The sequence below is a fragment of the Theobroma cacao genome, chromosome 4 (genome assembly GCF_000208745.1).
Source record: "Theobroma cacao cultivar B97-61/B2 chromosome 4, Criollo_cocoa_genome_V2, whole genome shotgun sequence".
Lineage (NCBI taxonomy): Eukaryota > Viridiplantae > Streptophyta > Magnoliopsida > Malvales > Malvaceae > Theobroma > Theobroma cacao.
The window spans coordinates 795507-812986 of NC_030853.1; the positions used below are offsets into that span (position 1 = coordinate 795507).

Here is a 17480-nt window from a genome sequence, read left to right on the forward strand (position 1 = left end):
CGACAGGGAATGTTTTTTCTTGTTTTTGCTGTTAGGCAATTAAAGTCTGATTTTTTTTTTTTAAAGTGGGGTCAGGAGCAATTAGGATGGCTTTTGTGGTCATTATCAATTAATTAATAGATCATTAATAGACTCAAATGGCATTAAAACTTCATGCACAGATAAAAAATATATTATTCAAATAAATTAGATCGAATGCCTTAGAAAATGAGTTTGCTGACCAAAGTCTAGGAATTGGAAACTCGAACAATATCGCGCGTAGGAATTGGAAAATCGAACGACCTATGCCAAACTTTTCCTTCGAGTTTCATTTACTTTTCCTTAAGACTCATACACCAATTAGATTCCCGCCTTTAAAAAACAATATTACTTATAAATGAAACTTTGATTTTGGCTTCTTTGCATGCATGTAGTTTTCCCATGGAGCTGAGTGGATTCTCTGAATCAGAAGGTAACGAAGTGAAGACGAAGGAGATGTTTTCAAAGCGCCTGACTAGGACTGATATGTCAAAAAGATTGGCCCTTCCAACAAAGAGACTTTCCTTGTTCCCACCTTTGGATGGAGGCAATGAGATTGAGTTGGTGATTTGGGATGATGATAATGTGAATGCGCAAGTGTGGAAGTTTGTTTGCTCCATCCGCTAGACAGGCTACCCAACCAGTATTTTCTAGGGGTCGACTAGATTTTGTCGTAGCTAAAGGTCTGACTGTTGGTGACAAAGTGACGCTTTGTAAGAAGGAAGACACAGCAGAGCTATTTGGTCGTGTTCTCTGTCAGTCACGTTATAGCGTTAAGGCGGACAGAACAGCCGAAGCATCGATTGTGACTGGGACTAGAGCTGCTGCCGGCGCTTCTGAGACTACCCTGGAACACAAGAACGTGTTACGACCGAGTGAAGATATTAGCACAGTTGATGCTGGAGTTGGTGAAATTGCGGCAGTTAATTCAATCTAGCTTGCCTGTTGACAGCAGTCGAATCCTCTACCCTCATTTTTGAGCCCATTCCTTGTCCTAAATCCTCTGTTTTTTCTGGACTGGTTAATACATGTATTAATCCGTGACCAAAAAAAAAAAAAAGACACGTGGTAATTAATTTGTGAGAGTTAAAAATGAAAAATGGAGCAGAGGCTATGAATTGTTTGGGAAATCAACCCTTGATTTAAGTATTTCAGTCCGATGAGATTAATGTTGTTTCTTTTCACATGTTCGTGATTTCTGTCCTAGCTTCTTGTCTCAAATCTTTTTTCTTCTTTTTCTTTTTACTATTGGTTAATACATGTAGATTTGACAATTTATGTTTTCTCGAGTGTTAAATATGTAAGATACGATTAGATACAAAACACATTAGGGTTAAACACGAATACGACACGAATAATGTTCGTGTCTTAAATCTAAAATACATATACGTATACGTTTATTAATTATATAACATGACACGATACGATACACACGTTTATTAAATATGTCAATATACGATACAATACAATTAATAACACATTTAACAAAATTAAATAAAAATATTTACAATTAAATATAAATTTATTATTTTTTTAAATTAATAATTATAAAAATAATTATAATAAAATAAAATAATAATAACATCAAATATAACAAAACAAAAAGTTCAAAATTAAGATTTAAGCATGATGTAGTTATATTATTATTGTTATAAAATTTAACAAACTTATTAAAATAATTATTTAAAATTATTTAAATAAAATTAAAATAGCCTCTAACACAGAAGAAAAACAGAATTGTAAAAGAACTAAAACCAACAGACTGCTTCCATGGCCACCTAAGCAAGCATTGTTTCACCACTAACGCGAATTCAGTTTCATATTCGAGATCAAAGAGTAAAACCTGACTTAAAGCCGTAGTAGGATTCATTCCAGAGAATATCAGAATGACAAAACCAACATCACGCAAAGCAGGAGAGCAAAAGAGCTCCATGGCAGAAACCTCAAAAGCCAAATGGCAGCAGGAACCAACAATAGAAAACATATTATTGCAGCCCCAAAAACAAGGAATCATGACCCAGAAAGAAAGCACACTAGCTACCGACTCAAGAAAAGAGCTTAAAAGCTCAATCCTCACGTTCTAACTCAACCAATTTATTGATTACCTCTTCTTCATTGTCTTCAAAAGATAAGCCCAATAATGTACCGTGGGTTTTTTTTTTTTGTATGTAAAAATTATTAATTACTTGGAAACATATATACAATACTAATTTTTGTTTCATATATATCTTCTTCTATAGATTCGATCAATTATAATATTTATAAATTTTTTACACTTATGGTTAGGTAATTGAGAGGAGAAAAGAGAGACATATTTAGTACATATGGAAAGGAGATCAGAGAAAAGAGAGACAAAAAAGAAGAAATTGTGAGTACACCACTTGGTGATACAAGATCTGCTTTCAACAAAAATGCACGTGGATAGGTAAGTGAGAGGAGGATTCCGCTACAATCAACAGCTTCTAGAAAGGGGGCTCCAATCTTTCTTCCAGCCGACCAAACGCTGCTTATAAATACACACAAATCAAGGGAGAAATTCAGCACGTAAGGATATTACAAACTTGGACGCAATTGGTTCTATGGCTTCGAAAAAAAAGAAGGCCTTCCATGGATCAAAAGCCAAGTAGAAACAAGCAAAGAAGAGAAGGGTTTTGTTCTCAAAGAGGGTCAGTCGCACTGATGCCTTGAAAAGGTTAGCTATCCTAACAAAGTGCCTTGCATTTCTCCCACGGTTTTGCGGAGGCCATGCCCTGGAATTGCCTGTTAGGAATGAGAATGGCCATTGCTGGACTTTCGTTTGCTCCATTCGGAAGACGGGCGCTTATCAGAAACCGGTGCTTCAACAAGGCTGGCGAGAATTTGTTCTAGCTAAATGTCTCCATGTTGGTGATAGGGTAACGTTCTATGAACAATAATCTGAAGATGGAATCAAGATATTTGGGTCCATTTTACCACGTTCTCGATATGGTGTTGGGATTCAGAAAACAATGAGGCCCCCTTACGGCTAGACCTTGCTAATGCTCCAATAAGTGGCACTCATCAAACAGTCTTCGTTTAGCATGCTACACCATTGAACCATGGGTTAATGTACCAAGCTCCTGTACAAGGCTTTAAACATTTTCCCACTTGAAAATCACTTATTCTCTATCGTTTTTTTATTAATATTTTATATTTAAATGGAATTAGTCTTAAATTTACCCTCACTATTCTGTGTGTCGAGTACTTGACTTTGTTGAGTAGTAGACTGTGATATATAAATGTGAAAGTGAAATGCAAATGTCACTTAGCTTTAACTAGTAAAACATATTAGTAATTATACGACAACTTCGTAACTGATTTCAAATTGTCTTTTACACAAAATTCAACAATTTATGTATATGAAAAGGAAAGGATACCCCATGTCTGTTGGCAAATAACTCCAACATAAGAGAATAACTTCAAAATTTGACAATAATCATGTGCCTTTGCTGCATCCTTTCTCTTTTCTCATTTTTTTTTCCAAGATTTCCTAATTACTCAAATCCATATTTTGGTGACCAATTGATAAAGTATTATACCTTTTCAAATGTGTTATATTAAGTGTATACATGTGCGTGTGTAAATAGTTCATTTATGAACTAATTGATAAGCAGTCTGTCATTCAACACATCTGTACTTGTTGATTCTTTCCCTAATTAAAGAGGTAAGAGGGCTTAATGTAATTTAGTTTTACCGTAACATATTGGTAAAACAATAAACAGAATCAAGTAATTTGCATAGGTGCAAGTCATCATTCAATAGAACAGACACACATGACTAACCTTCCTGTGGATGAGCTTGAATTTTATCTCTTACAGGAAAAAGTTGCTTTTATCTAGTTGGTGGTACCATGATCTTAATTTTATATATATATATATATATATATATATATATGTATAGTTGAATGCCATAATGCCACGTGGAAAATGATAAAGCATTTTCCTTTTCTTGGAATCTTCTCTTGGTCTCCCATCAATGCCATGATGACCCCTGGAAAGTGATAGTACTAACCAACTCCCTCATTTTTGTCCTCTAATGTTACCATTTTCAAGCTTCTTAATTTTACCCTTGACGAATAAGCACAAAGGACATGGAAACAGTAGGATGGCGGCTAATGCCATTGGCTTGCTTTGCTAGCTTCGATGTTTACCCTTCTTTGTGTTAACCCATAATTCTAACGGTTGGGGCTTCTGTGAAGATTGCAGCAATAACAGACACTACAATAATTAACGCATTACGGTTGTCGAAACTTTGATTTTTTTCTCAAAAATTCATAATTGCTCTCAAAATCCTTATTTCTAAATTTCAATGTAATATTGTATATTATTTGAAATTTAGATGTCTAGGGAAGATATCACAACCAGTCTGAGGAAGATTTTAGGCCTGTACGTTTCAATGTGAAACCTATTTGCATGAAATTCTCTCTCCCGAGTATACAAAAGATGATCAAAGCAGAGATGGAACTAGTTAATTTTTATTTGGAGATCAAAGATGAAAAAACGTAAAAGCTAAAAATTTTTAAAACTAATATATTGAATTTAACTACAAATCGAAAATTTTATAATAAATAATAATTTATATAACATATAAATTAAAAGGAAAGTTATGCTCAATTATTTTTTTTTGGATTCAAATTAATCAATTATTAACTTTATATTGAAAAGGTTAGCAATGTCTTTCTCAATACAAATAACTAAATTATCTATAAGAAACTCATTATCCATTTTGTTTCAAAGTCTTGTTTTCACAATTTTTATTATTGAAAAGGCTCTCTCTGTTGTTGCCGTTGTTGTACAAACTGGAAGAGTTAGAACAAATCGAATTAATCTATCAATCAAGATTAATAAAAAAAATTATACATAGATGAAATTTTAAGTAATAACCAACAGTAAAACACTACAACTTATATTTGATAGTTACATAATAATATTTTAATTTTTAAATACTAAAATCATATAAAATAAAATTCAAATAATAAAAAAAATAAGAACACAACAAGAAAAAAATGTCCAACTTATTGAACTAATTCTCTGTACTTCCCAACCTACCTCTCATTAATTCTTTGCCCTCAATTCTTCCTTTCTTTCACTAGGAGAACTTCCTTTATTAATCTCTTCCAAGGACAAAATCATAATTGCAGCTTCACATGCACACCTCGCATGTGTAGCCACATGTTTGTTTTCATTTTTGTTGTTCATGTCTTCAATTTCGATATTTTTAATTTGTTATAACGTTTATGGTAAGGTAAAACCTTGTTTATAATTTGCACCAACCATTCGGGGTGAGTATGGGAGTGATAAACGTTAAGCATCATTGGTCAATCGTTGTAACTATAATTGGATCATTCAACTTGAAAACCATATTTTTTGGTTCAGGATAAATTTCTGATATACTTCACATCTTACTAAAAATCATTAAATTACAAATTATTCATGAAATTATAAATTATTTTAAAAATAAATTTAAATTTATCGATTCGAATGAATAGAAAATAACTTTGGACCATTGATTATTCCTAATAACAATTATATATAAAGATAAATTTAAAATAAGATCACCTAATCAAAATATAAGATCAACGTTCGTGTTCAATGGTACATTTGTTGTCATATTATAAGTACAAACGAAGCATATAGGGTGGAGAAGAGCGCAATGTGTGAAGCCAAAGAAATGGAGGGTGAGCTCAAGAACTTCATCAGGTTATGTGTTTTGACCATAGCATTTCTTCTCCATAGTTACTTCATTGCAGCAAAGATCCCAAAGGGTTTGCCAAGGCTCATCTCCCTCCTCCCTGTCATCACCTTCCTATCTATCCTCCCCTTTGACCTCAACAGCTTACATATCGGTTTCCCGACCTGGTTTTGCGTCGCTTGGCTTGCCAACTTCAAGCTCCTCTTATTCGCCTTCGATCAAGGCCCTTTGTCAGTACCTAAACATGATCTTCTTTGTTTCATCCTCATGGCTTGTTTCCCTTTCAAAATCAGACAAAACCCATCTCCAAAAAAACCACTTGAAACCAAGACTAATCCAATTTTAGAGGCTGCAACTAGAGCTACAATTGTATCGACGGTGGTTTATACTTATAACAACTATGAACACTACTTTCACAAACACGTTTTATTCATTTATTTTTTCTACACTTATCATGCAGTACAACTTCTCCTTGCCTTGGCTGCAACCCCAGCTCAATTCCTTGGCGTTGAACTCGAGCCACGGTTCAACGCACCACTCTTTTCCACTTCGCTACAAGATTTTTGGGGCCATAGGTGGAACCTTAGGGTCTCAGAGATTCTACGTGCCACCGTATATATTCCCGTACGTCGTATTTCTACGCGTATAATTGGACCTCGATGGGCATCATTGCCTGGTGTTTTTCTGACATTTTTAGTCTCGGGTTTGATGCACGAATTGCTTGTTTATCATATGACCCGTGAAAGACCGACATGGGAAGTGACTTGGTTCTTCATCTTGCAAGGAGTTTTCGTGGATATGGAGATAGTATTGAAGAAAAAATTGGTGGCGACCAACAAATTTCGGCTTCACAAGGCAATTTCAGGACCATTGGCTTTGGCAAATATAGCAGTGACTGCTGGCTGGCTGTCTTATACACAAGCTCTGCGAAATGGTATAGATGAAAAACTCATCAAAGAATTCAATATGTTCATGCAATTTCTCAAGGGCATGGCTATAAGCAAAAACTAAGTGGTTGCTTCACTAGTGAAGGCCTAATGGCTTGTGATAGCTAGAGTAAACATATGCAGCTCCAATAATTCCTTGCTATTACTTTCATAATATTTTATTATATATATGTTTAGCTGCTGTAGCTGTTAATTATTTTCATTGAAAAATCATTAAGATTTTTTTTTTTATAATTGGGAGAAGAGGATCCAAATCTTGCTTTTTAAGTAAGGAACAATGCACCAATCAATGAGTCGAATACTTAGATGCAAAAATCACTAAGATTGAAATTAATATTTGTGATTAATTCTCATTTTATAATTAATGGATTTATATCAGCCCACCACAAAGTGCCATTTCATTAATGAATAAAAATAGAAGTCTTCAAGGTCTTGAAAATAAATACGAAAAAATTGTTTTAGGTATACTCAAATAAAAAATTATAAGCATAATATCTAAAAAAACCCTTAACTATTCAAAAAAATTCAAATAAGTATTTATACTTTTATTGTGTTCAATTAAACCCTTATATGTTTTATTTTGAGTTAAATAAGCTTTTATACTTTTATTTTAAACCAAATAAGCCTTTATATATTTATTTCAAGTCAAATAAGCACTTATCACTAATGATTAACTTAGTTAAAATATTATTTATCATTTTATACCTTATAAAATTGACGTGGTATGTTAAAATATTATAATTGATGATGATATGATATACTGATATATCATAACTGATAATAAAGTGATCTATTAATTTGACATAACAACATGACCATATAATATTTTTCACTTTTTATATTAACGTCATGTCAGTGTCATGTAAATATAAAATAATAATAGTATTTTGGCTAATGACAATTAGTCAATCATTAATTATAAAAGTTTATTTGATCCAAAATAAAAATATACGAGTTTGATTGAATCCAATAAAAAAATAAGAACTTATTTAAATTTTCTTGAATAATTTAAAACTTATTTGAGAATTAAGCCAAAATATAATATTTTCACATTCTTTCTAAACTCTGTTAAGAATTTCTCTCAAATCTCTCTCTTGTTCCTCATGTACAGAGACATTCAAATCAAAATAACATCTCTCTCTCTCTCTTTGATCTATTATTAAGAACTTTTGCAAAAAAAATATTTTTTCTTTATGGGTAAAAAAATTCAAAATTATAAACTAACAAAAAAATTTTAACCCAAACTTAATAGGAAAAAAGTGTTGTTAGCCATAACTAGATCTGTGAGCACGAATTGAAGAAGGAAGAAATTGCAAAGTTAAATATCCATCACTTTTGTTATACACTACTCCCACATAGTAACGCTGACCTAGCTTTCCTCTCCCTTTCTCTTTCAACACGCTAAAATATTTTTTCCTAGAAAAAAAATTGTCTCCAATATTAAATAAACTTGTTTCTTTTTTTTTTATATTTGCGAAAATTTGGGTAAATATTATAACTTATATATCCCTCCTTTTCTCTCTTCCTTAGAGAAATCTCTATTCCATCCAAAACCCGACACCCTCACCTGCTCTTCCAAATTCCCATTGGCTTCTTGTTCAATTTCTCTTCCTTAGTTTCTTCTGTTCTTCTCTTTTCGATTTCTCTTTTTGTTTTCTTGAAAAGGAAAAAAGAAAAGAAATTTAAAGAAAACAATAAAAAAATTATATTTATTTTCAAAATCATAAAGACTTTTATTATATTTATAAATGATATGATGTTTTGTGATGAACTAACAATGTATAAAAATTATATATTATCTGTGCATCAAATATAAACTCTATTAATCATTAGTTATTGACTTCTAGTTATCAACGAGGGCATACGTGGGCCTATTAGATTGGGCAAAGCACACATAAAAGGTTCAGTCCTCAATGGGCCTACACCAGATTACTGTGGAATGGATGTGTCCAATTTATTGATTCAGTTCAAACTACCAAGTAAAATAGTCTTTAAACTCAAGACCAACCTCGAATTTTCACTAGAAACTATAGGCAAATCTGTTGTACCTAATACCCAAAAAGCCAGCCATAAGACCATATAATTCCTATTTCTAGTTCGCTCCCTACTCCCAAGATTGCATTCTTAAATTGTATCGTTTCATTATTTATCTTTATTTAGACGTATGTTTGATATAGCACAAGCTTATCCTCAATCTTCATTAAAATGCTAGGTCTTTACGTTGGAAGAACCCAAAGCACAATATCGTTAGTGCGGTTCTTCCATGACTAAGAATCATCCTGCAGGGTAAATTTTCTGATTCTCTACACCTCAGCAATCAGCACCCTTGCATTAAAACATCGTTAATGCTATCTAAGGCTGCAGAACACTGCTGGATGTCTAGCTAAATCTGGGGTCAGTGTCGTTCTCAATATTGGATGGCTTGCTTAGCCAACAGCGGCTTGCTTTAGTATTGGATTCTTTTTCTTGTGTGTGTGTCAAATTGCATCATCAATTCTCACGTTTTTGGATTGCCGTTTTGTCAAGACTTTGAAGTTAGGGTAAAAACACATAAATAAGATCGTTAATCTTTTAGCTTATCCAAAAAAGACAAAGGGCTCTACTTAAATAGGTCAGAAAAGATAAAGATCCCGATTTGGCCTTGGCTTAGCTTCGTATGTAATTCATTCTGATAAATAGATTGGATAGACAAAGCCCTGCTTCAAAGTCAAAGAAAATAGAAATCATGAGTAGTATATGTTTCAAGCAATGAAGAAAAGAGTCTTGCCAAAGTCCCTAACTCACACTGATATATACAAAAGATTGGCTATCCCAACAAAGAGTCTAGCCTTCTTACCTAATTTCTATGGAGGCAATCCCATAGAGTTGCTAGGTAGGGATGATAATGGCTGCAGCTGGACGTTTGTTTGCTCCCTCCTGAAAACTGGATATGCAAAGCCAATTCTACAAAAGGGCTGGTGAGACTTTGTTCCTGCTAAAGGTCTCAATGTTGGTGATAAAGTCACGTATTATCAGCAGGAAACTGACAATGGGATTGAGGTATTTGGTACTGTTTTTCCTCGTTCATGCTATAGTATTGAGGTTGAGAGAGCTATCAAGCCCTCTCGGTCTAGAGCTGGTGTTGATCACAATTTAGCCATGAAATGACTGCAGCTGCTGGGGGTTGATGATGTCGAACCTGTCAATCTCTGATATATATGTTGGTGAAGCTGGTGGCTGATAAAGTAGAGATAGAGAATTGAGATGAAAAAGGGTTCTGACAGGTACTTGGGGATAAACTTTTGGCTGTTCTATTGTCAATGTTTATGCTACCTGTGGCGAGGAGGAGAAGAAAATTTCGTGGCTGTTTTTTGGTAAGGCCTCTTTATTATTAGTATCGGAGAAAGGGCAGTGGGCTTTGAAAGGCAGCAAGAAGCGGATTGTGCAGAATTTAAAATTAACTGCATGGAATTACATTTAAATTAAGGTTATTCAAATTGCATGAGAGTTTGATAAATGGATAGCATTTCATGAAGTTTATTGTGCCGGTTGGTGAGAGAAGCTTGGAGGAAGTCAATGCTATTACGGTATAGTAAATGCATATTGCCATGGTTAATGTAAGGTGGAGATTAGATGCTACTTTAAGAGGATGTAATGACAGTTTGAGGTTGCCTTTTAATCGTATGGTCTATGATGAAATGCCTTGGTGGGGGTCAAATGTTGTGATGGGAACACTTATAAGAAAGAAGTACAGCAGAAGTAGAGGGAGGTTTTGTTAGAAGTTTTGGTGCGATGAACACATGTTAGGCGTGGTTGCACGAAACGGTGACAATTCTGTCCTACATATATGTGGGGTTACCCAAGTGAATGAATGTTGTACTGAGAAGATTGGCGGTTTAATGTATGTTGTTATGTAATGTTTGTATTCGGGGTAATACATGCATGGGATGAGAGTTGGGTGATGGTGGGGTCAATTGTGCGAATTTCCAGAGCTACAATCTATTTGATACATCAATAAAGACATTGACTTAACAAAAAAATAAAGAAGCTAGAGATCATAAAACAAACCCCTCATCCCACTTAAAAAAGAGACAGAAAGAAGATAGCTCCTATATACCTCATCTCCATGATCTTTCTTCTCTTTCTAACATTTTCTCAAAGTACAAACACTAAATTATTTGATTCAATGTTAATTTTAATATTTCTAAGCTTTTCAATTTGCTCTTTACCACATGTCAAGGTGTTAATGAGGGAGACATGATCGGACAACGAAGAATAGAGACTGTTTTGGAGGGTAGTGATTTAACTTTAAGGCTGCAGGTTTTTGATTTTTGAGTTGTACAAAGGTGAGTAGTAATGCAACGATAGGTTTATTGAGTTGGCGGTGTTGTTGAGATGTCGGAAACGACAGGGAATGTTTTTTCTTGTTTTTGCTGTTAGGCAATTAAAGTCTGATTTTTTTTTTAAGTGGGGTCAGGAGCAATTAGGATGGCTTTTGTGGTCATTATCAATTAATTAATAGATCATTAATAGACTCAAATGGCATTAAAACTTCGTGCACAGATAAAAAAATATATTATTCAAATAAATTAGATCGAATGCCTTAGAAAATGAGTTTACTGACCAAAGTCTAGGAATTGGAAACTCGAACAATATCGCGCGTAGGAATTGGAAAATCGAACGACCTATGCCAAACTTTTCCTCCGAGTTTCATTTACTTTTCCTTAAGACTCATACACCAATTAGATTCCTGCCTTTAAAAAACAATATTACTTATAAATGAAACTTTGATTTTAGCTTCTTTGCATGCATGTAGTTTTCCCATGAAGCTGAGTGGATTCTCTGAATCAGAAGGTAACGAAGTGAAGACGAAGGAGATGTTTTCAAAACGCCTGACTAGGACTGATATGTCAAAAAGATTGGCTCTTCCAACAAAGAGACTTTCCTTGTTCCCACCTTTCGATGGAGGCAATGAGATTGAGTTGGTGATTTGGGATGATGATGTGAATGGGCAAGTGTGGAACTTTGTTTGCTCCATCCGCCAGACAGGCTACCCAAAACCAGTATTTTCTAGGGGTCGGCTAGATTTTGTCGTAGCTAAAGGTCTGACCGTTGGTGACAAAGTGACGCTTTGTAAGAAGGAAGACACAGCAGAGATATTTGATCATGTTCTCTGTCAGTCACGTTATAGCGTTAAGGAGGACAGAGCAGCCGAAGCATCGATTGGGACTGGGACTAGAGCTGCTGCCGGCACTTCTGAGACTACCCTGGAACACAAGAACGAGTTACGAGCGATAAATGGATAGCATTAATTGCATGGAATTTCATTTAATTGAGATTTGGAACACAAGAACCCGAATTTATTTTTTATACTTTTGTATTTGCATCTTGCTTTGGACAAGAATTGAGATTTCGAGTTTTGGAATGTCTAATTAGTTGGCTATATAAGATTTTGATTTATAGTTATGTTGAATTGGTTATTGGATACAAGATCATGTGAAGTTTTGATGGAATATTTTAGATTAGTGAGACATATTCTTTTAGGGGATGATTGTATGTAACATTTGCTTATAAGTTGGACAACACTCGGAGCTTATGGAAATTTGAATTTGGGGACCAAATTCATTTTAAGTGGGGGAGTATGTACTACCCCAACTCAAAAATACGATTACATTAGTATGTTTACTAAATCCTAAATTTGACAAATAAGTTTTATTAAAATTACTTATAAAATATTTGGGTTTATAATAGAATAGTTGTATATTAAGGACCTTTTAGCAAATAGAGTGGTTTTATTTTAATTGGAGTCAGATTACATTATCATGTTAAAAAGAAAAAGAAAAAAAATAGTCAGTTATATCTTATCACAAGTTAGAAAAAGAAAATCTATTAGTTTTATCTAAATTAGTTTAAAAAAAAACCAGTAAGGCACATTTAAATAAAAGCAATTTACACATTTAAAGGAAAAGAGGTAAGATCAATTTATTTTTATCACATAGGAGAAAGTTAAGGTCAGTTTTTATTAGTACGTTTAAAGAAAAAAATATAGAGAAAAAAAACCATTTGGGAGAAACTAATCCTAGGGAAGAAGAAGATAGAAAAAAAGGGAAAATGTATTTAAGGGATTGTTGATTAAGATATGTTTAGAGTTGTATTTTTATAGTTTGGGCACAAAAAGCTCTAAATTATTTGTGTTTTCTTAACTTTTATTCAAATCCGATACTGAAATCTCAATTCTTCTTAGACATTTAATTGCATGGAATTTCATTTAAATGAAGGTTATCCAAATCGCATGAGAGTTTGATAAATGGATAGCATTCCATGATGTTTATCATGCCGGCTGGTGAGAGAAGCTTGGAGGAAGTCAATGCTATTATGGTATAGTAAATGCATATTGCCATGGTTAATGTAAGGTGGAGATTAAATGCTAATGACAGTTTTGAGGTTTCCTTTTAATTGTATGATCTGCGATGAAATGCCTTGGTGGGGGTCAAGTGTTGTGATGGAAACACTTAGACAGACGTACAGCTGAAGTAAAGGGATGCCTTGGTGGGAGTCAAAGTGTTGTGATGGAAACGCTTAGAAAGACGTACAGCTGAAGTAAAGGGAGGTTTTGTAAGCAGTTTTGGTGCAATGAACACATGTTAGGCATGGCTGTACACGTATTCACATAATATCCACCTTTTACCTCATTAATGAGGTGTCAAGATTTAATAACCTAACAGTATATAGAAGTTATGTAGTATTAATGTATCAAATATTAATTTTTTGTATAATCAAGTTCTATGGGTACCGGGGTATTCAGGAATTACTATAATTGGGTTCGGGTTTAAGGTATCTTAATTAATGGTTCGAGTTCAAGAGTGATACTCGAAACCTACCCAAACTTGAGTCGAGTATTAAAAGCCTTACTTAAATCCATCCCATAACTGAATACAAGGTACCTAAACCCCTTATTATCAGGTCAAGTGTGTGCAAATACTTATATAACAACCCCTGTTTACATCCTCACAGGTCCCATATCTTTTAAAAAATGAGTAATCATAATAAAATTACTAATAATTGTTGTTGATAAAAAATTATTATTCAAAATAAAATAATTAATATTTTATTTTAAAAAAATTTCACATCTTTAAATAAATAATACTAATCACATAAAGTGTATTTTAACTTTTAAAATTTACCCTAAATTAAATATGTCTAACTTATTGAGCTAATTCTCATTACTTTTTGGCCTGATTTCCATTTCCTTTATTTTTCTTTCCAACCTACCTCTCATTAATTCTTTGCCCTCAATTCTTTCTTTTATTCACTACGAGAACTTCCTTTATTAATCTCTTCACACGCACACCTCGCATATGTAGCCACATGTTTGTTTTCATTTTTGTTGTTCATGTCTTCAATTTAGATATTTTTTTGTTATAACATTTATGGTAAGGTAAAACCTTCTTTATAATTTGCACCAACATTCGGGTTGAGTATGGGAGTGATAAACGTTAAGTATCATTGATCAATCGTTGTAATTATAGTTGGATCACTCAACTTGAAAACCATCTTTGTTGCAATTATAGTTGGATCATTCAACTTGAAAACCATCTTTGTTGGTTTAGGAAAGATTCTTGATATACTTCACATCTTATTAAAAATCATCAAATTACGAATCGTTCACGAAATTATAAATTATTTTAAAAATAAATTTAAATTTATCGATTCAAATTAATATAAAATGACTTTGGATAATTAATCATTCCTAATAACAATTATATATGAAGATAAATTTAAAATAAGATCACCTAACCGAAATATAAGATCAGCGCTCATGTTCAACGGTACATTTATGGTCAAAATACTTGGAAAATTCCTGTACTAGGGCATTTGTTCAATTTAGTCCCTCTAGTTAAAATTGCAACAATTTAATTCTTCGATTTTGAAAATTATTTCAATTTGGTCCCTCCCACTAACAATATTTAATTTTGCTGTTAAAGGGAATGACATCAACGCTAACGTGGCACTAATGTGGCACATTTTGATGACCTAGCGTCGACATGATGATGTGGCATCGACATGATGACGTGGTAGTGCCATGTGGCACAAATGTGATGAGGTGGTAATGTTGACGTGGCATTGGTAGGATAACATGTTAGTATCACATGACAAATCAATAAATTTTCAAAAATAATTGTTATGTTACGTCATAAGAGTTAAATTGAACAAAAATATATAGTATAGGGACTAAATTGAATAAAATTGAAATGTTGACGGATTAAATTAAAAAAATATTTAAAAAATATAAATATTTAAGTAGATGATAGATATACTTATTAATAAGTTAAATATTTTCTTACTAGATTATTTAATTGTAAAATATGTAAATTAATTTATCTTTTTTGAGTAGAGAGATTAAATTGAATAAAATGTCAAAATATAGGGACTTATCAGGTATTTGACTATATTTATTGTCATACTATAAGTACAAACGAAGCATATTGGGTGGAGGAGAGCGCAATGTGTGAAGCCAAAGAAATGGAGGGTGAGCTCAAGAACTTCATCAGGTTATGTGTTTTGACCATAGCATTTCTTCTCTATAGTTACTTTATTGCAGCAAAGATTCCAAAGGGCTTGCTAAGGCTCATCTCCCTCCTCCCTGTCATCACCCTCCTATCTATCCTCCCCTTTGACCTCAACAGCTTGCATATCGGTTTCCCGACCTGGTGTTTCGTCGCTTGGCTTGCCAACTTCAAGCTTCTCTTATTCGCCTTCGATCAAGGCCCTTTGTCAGTACCTAAACATGATCTTCTTCGTTTCATCCTCATGGCTTGTTTCCCTTTCAAAATCAAACAAAACCCATCTCCAAAAAAACCATTTGAAACCAAGACTAATCCAACTTTGGAGGCTGCAACTAGAGCTACAATTTTATGGACAGCAGTTTATACTTACAAAAACTATGAACACTACTTTCACAAACACGTTTTATTCATTTATTTTTTCTACACTTACCATGCATTACAACTTCTCCTTGCCTTGGCTGCAACCCCAGCTCAACTCCTCCTTGGCGTTGAACTCGAGCCACAGTTCAACGCACCACTCTTTTCCACTTCGCTACAAGATTTTTGGGGCCATAGGTGGAACCTTAGGGTCTCAGAGATTCTACGTGCCACCGCGTATATTCCCGTACATCGTATTTCTACGCGTATAATTGGACCTCGATGGGCCTCATTGCCTGGTGTTTTTCTGACATTTTTAGTCTCGGGTTTGATGCACGAATTGCTTGTTTATCATATGACCCGTGAAAGACCGACATGGGAAATGACTTGGTTCTTCATCTTGCAAGGAGTTTTCGTGGATATGGAGATAGTATTGAAGAAAAAATTGGTGGCGACCAACCAATTTCGGCTTCACAAGGCAATTTCAGGACCATTGACTCTGGCAAATATAGCACTGATTGCTGGCTGGCTGTCTTATACACAAGCTCTGCGAAATGGTATAGATGAGAAACTCATCAAAGAATTCAATATGTTCATGCAGTTTCTCAAGGGCATGGCTATAAGCAAACGCTAAGTGATTGCTCCACTAGTGAAGGCCAAATGGCTTGTGATAGGTAGAGTAAACATATGCAGCTCCTTCAATAATTCCTTGCTACTACTTTCATAATATTTTATTATATATATGTTTAGCTGCTGTAGCTGTTAATTAGTTTTATTGAAAAATCATTAAGATTTTTTTTTTATAATTTGAGGAAGAAGATTCAAATCTTACTCTTTAAGTAAGAAATCATGCATCAATTAATAAGTCGACTATTTGAATGTAAAAATCATTAAGATTTAAATTAATATTTGTGATTAATTTTTATTTTATAGTTAATGGATTTATATCAGCCCGCCACAAAGTGCCACTTCATTAATAAATAAAACTAGAAGTCTTTAAGGTCTTGAAAATAAATACAAAAAAATTGTTTTCGGTATAATCAAATAAAAAAAATATAAGCATAATATCTAAAAAAGTCTCTAAACTCCTATATTTGAGTTAATGGTAATTAAACAATCATTAGTTATAAAAATTTATTTAATCTAAAATAAAAATATACGGGTTTGATTGAATCAAATAAAAGAATAAGAGTTTATTTGAATTTTCTTAAATAGTTTAGAATCTTATTTGAGTACTAAGCCAAAATATAATATTTTCACTTTCTTTCTAAACTCTTTTAAGAATTTCTCTCAAATCCCTCTTGTTCCTCGGGTACAAAGGCAGTCAAATCTCAATAAAACCTCTCTCTCTTTGATCTATTATTAAGAACATTTGCAAAAAAAATATTTTTTCTTTATGGGTAAAAAATTCAAAATTATAAACTAACAAAAAAATTTTAAAAATAAACTTCCTAGTCTTAAACTTTCTTGGAATCAACCTTCCAAAATCCTCTTTGTTAAACACAGCATCAACCCAAACTTAACAGGAAAAAAGTGTTGTTAGCCATAACTAGATCTGTGAGCACGAATTGAAGAAGGAAGAAATTGCAAAGTTAAATATCCATCACTTTTATTGTACACTACTCCCACATAGTACCGCTGACCTAGCTTCCCTCTCCCTTTCTCTTTCAACACGCTAAAATATTTTTTCCTAGAAAAAAAATTGTCTCCAATATTAAGTAAACTTGTTTCTTTTTTTTTTTATAATATTTGCGAAAATTTGATTAAATATTATATCTTATATCACTCTTCTTTTCTCTCTTCCTGACAGCACGTTTGGTTCGCGGAATAGATAGGAATGAAATAGAATAGTTATTACGTGGTAATAGAATGAGGTGGGAATAGAATAGAATAAGTATTATGT

General features: G+C 33.3%; 2 protein-coding genes across 2 annotated transcripts; both read left to right on the forward strand.

The window, feature by feature from the left end:
- On the forward strand, positions 5646–6861 carry LOC18600793 (probable long-chain-alcohol O-fatty-acyltransferase 5). Its single transcript, XM_018118800.1, has one exon. It carries the CDS (start codon positions 5689–5691, stop codon positions 6736–6738), a length of 1050 nt encoding a protein of 349 aa, XP_017974289.1. The 5' UTR covers positions 5646–5688; the 3' UTR covers positions 6739–6861.
- LOC18600792 (probable long-chain-alcohol O-fatty-acyltransferase 5) lies at positions 15118–16474 on the forward strand. The gene has a single exon (XM_007031460.2). The coding sequence runs from the start codon at positions 15159–15161 to the stop codon at positions 16209–16211; it is 1053 nt and encodes a 350-aa protein (XP_007031522.2). The 5' UTR covers positions 15118–15158; the 3' UTR covers positions 16212–16474.

Coding starts and splice junctions, on each gene's coding strand:
- LOC18600793 (XM_018118800.1), top strand. CDS start 5,689: ATGTGTGAAGCCAAAGAAATGGAGGGTGAGCTCAAGAACTTCATCAGG.
- LOC18600792 (XM_007031460.2), top strand. CDS start 15,159: ATGTGTGAAGCCAAAGAAATGGAGGGTGAGCTCAAGAACTTCATCAGG.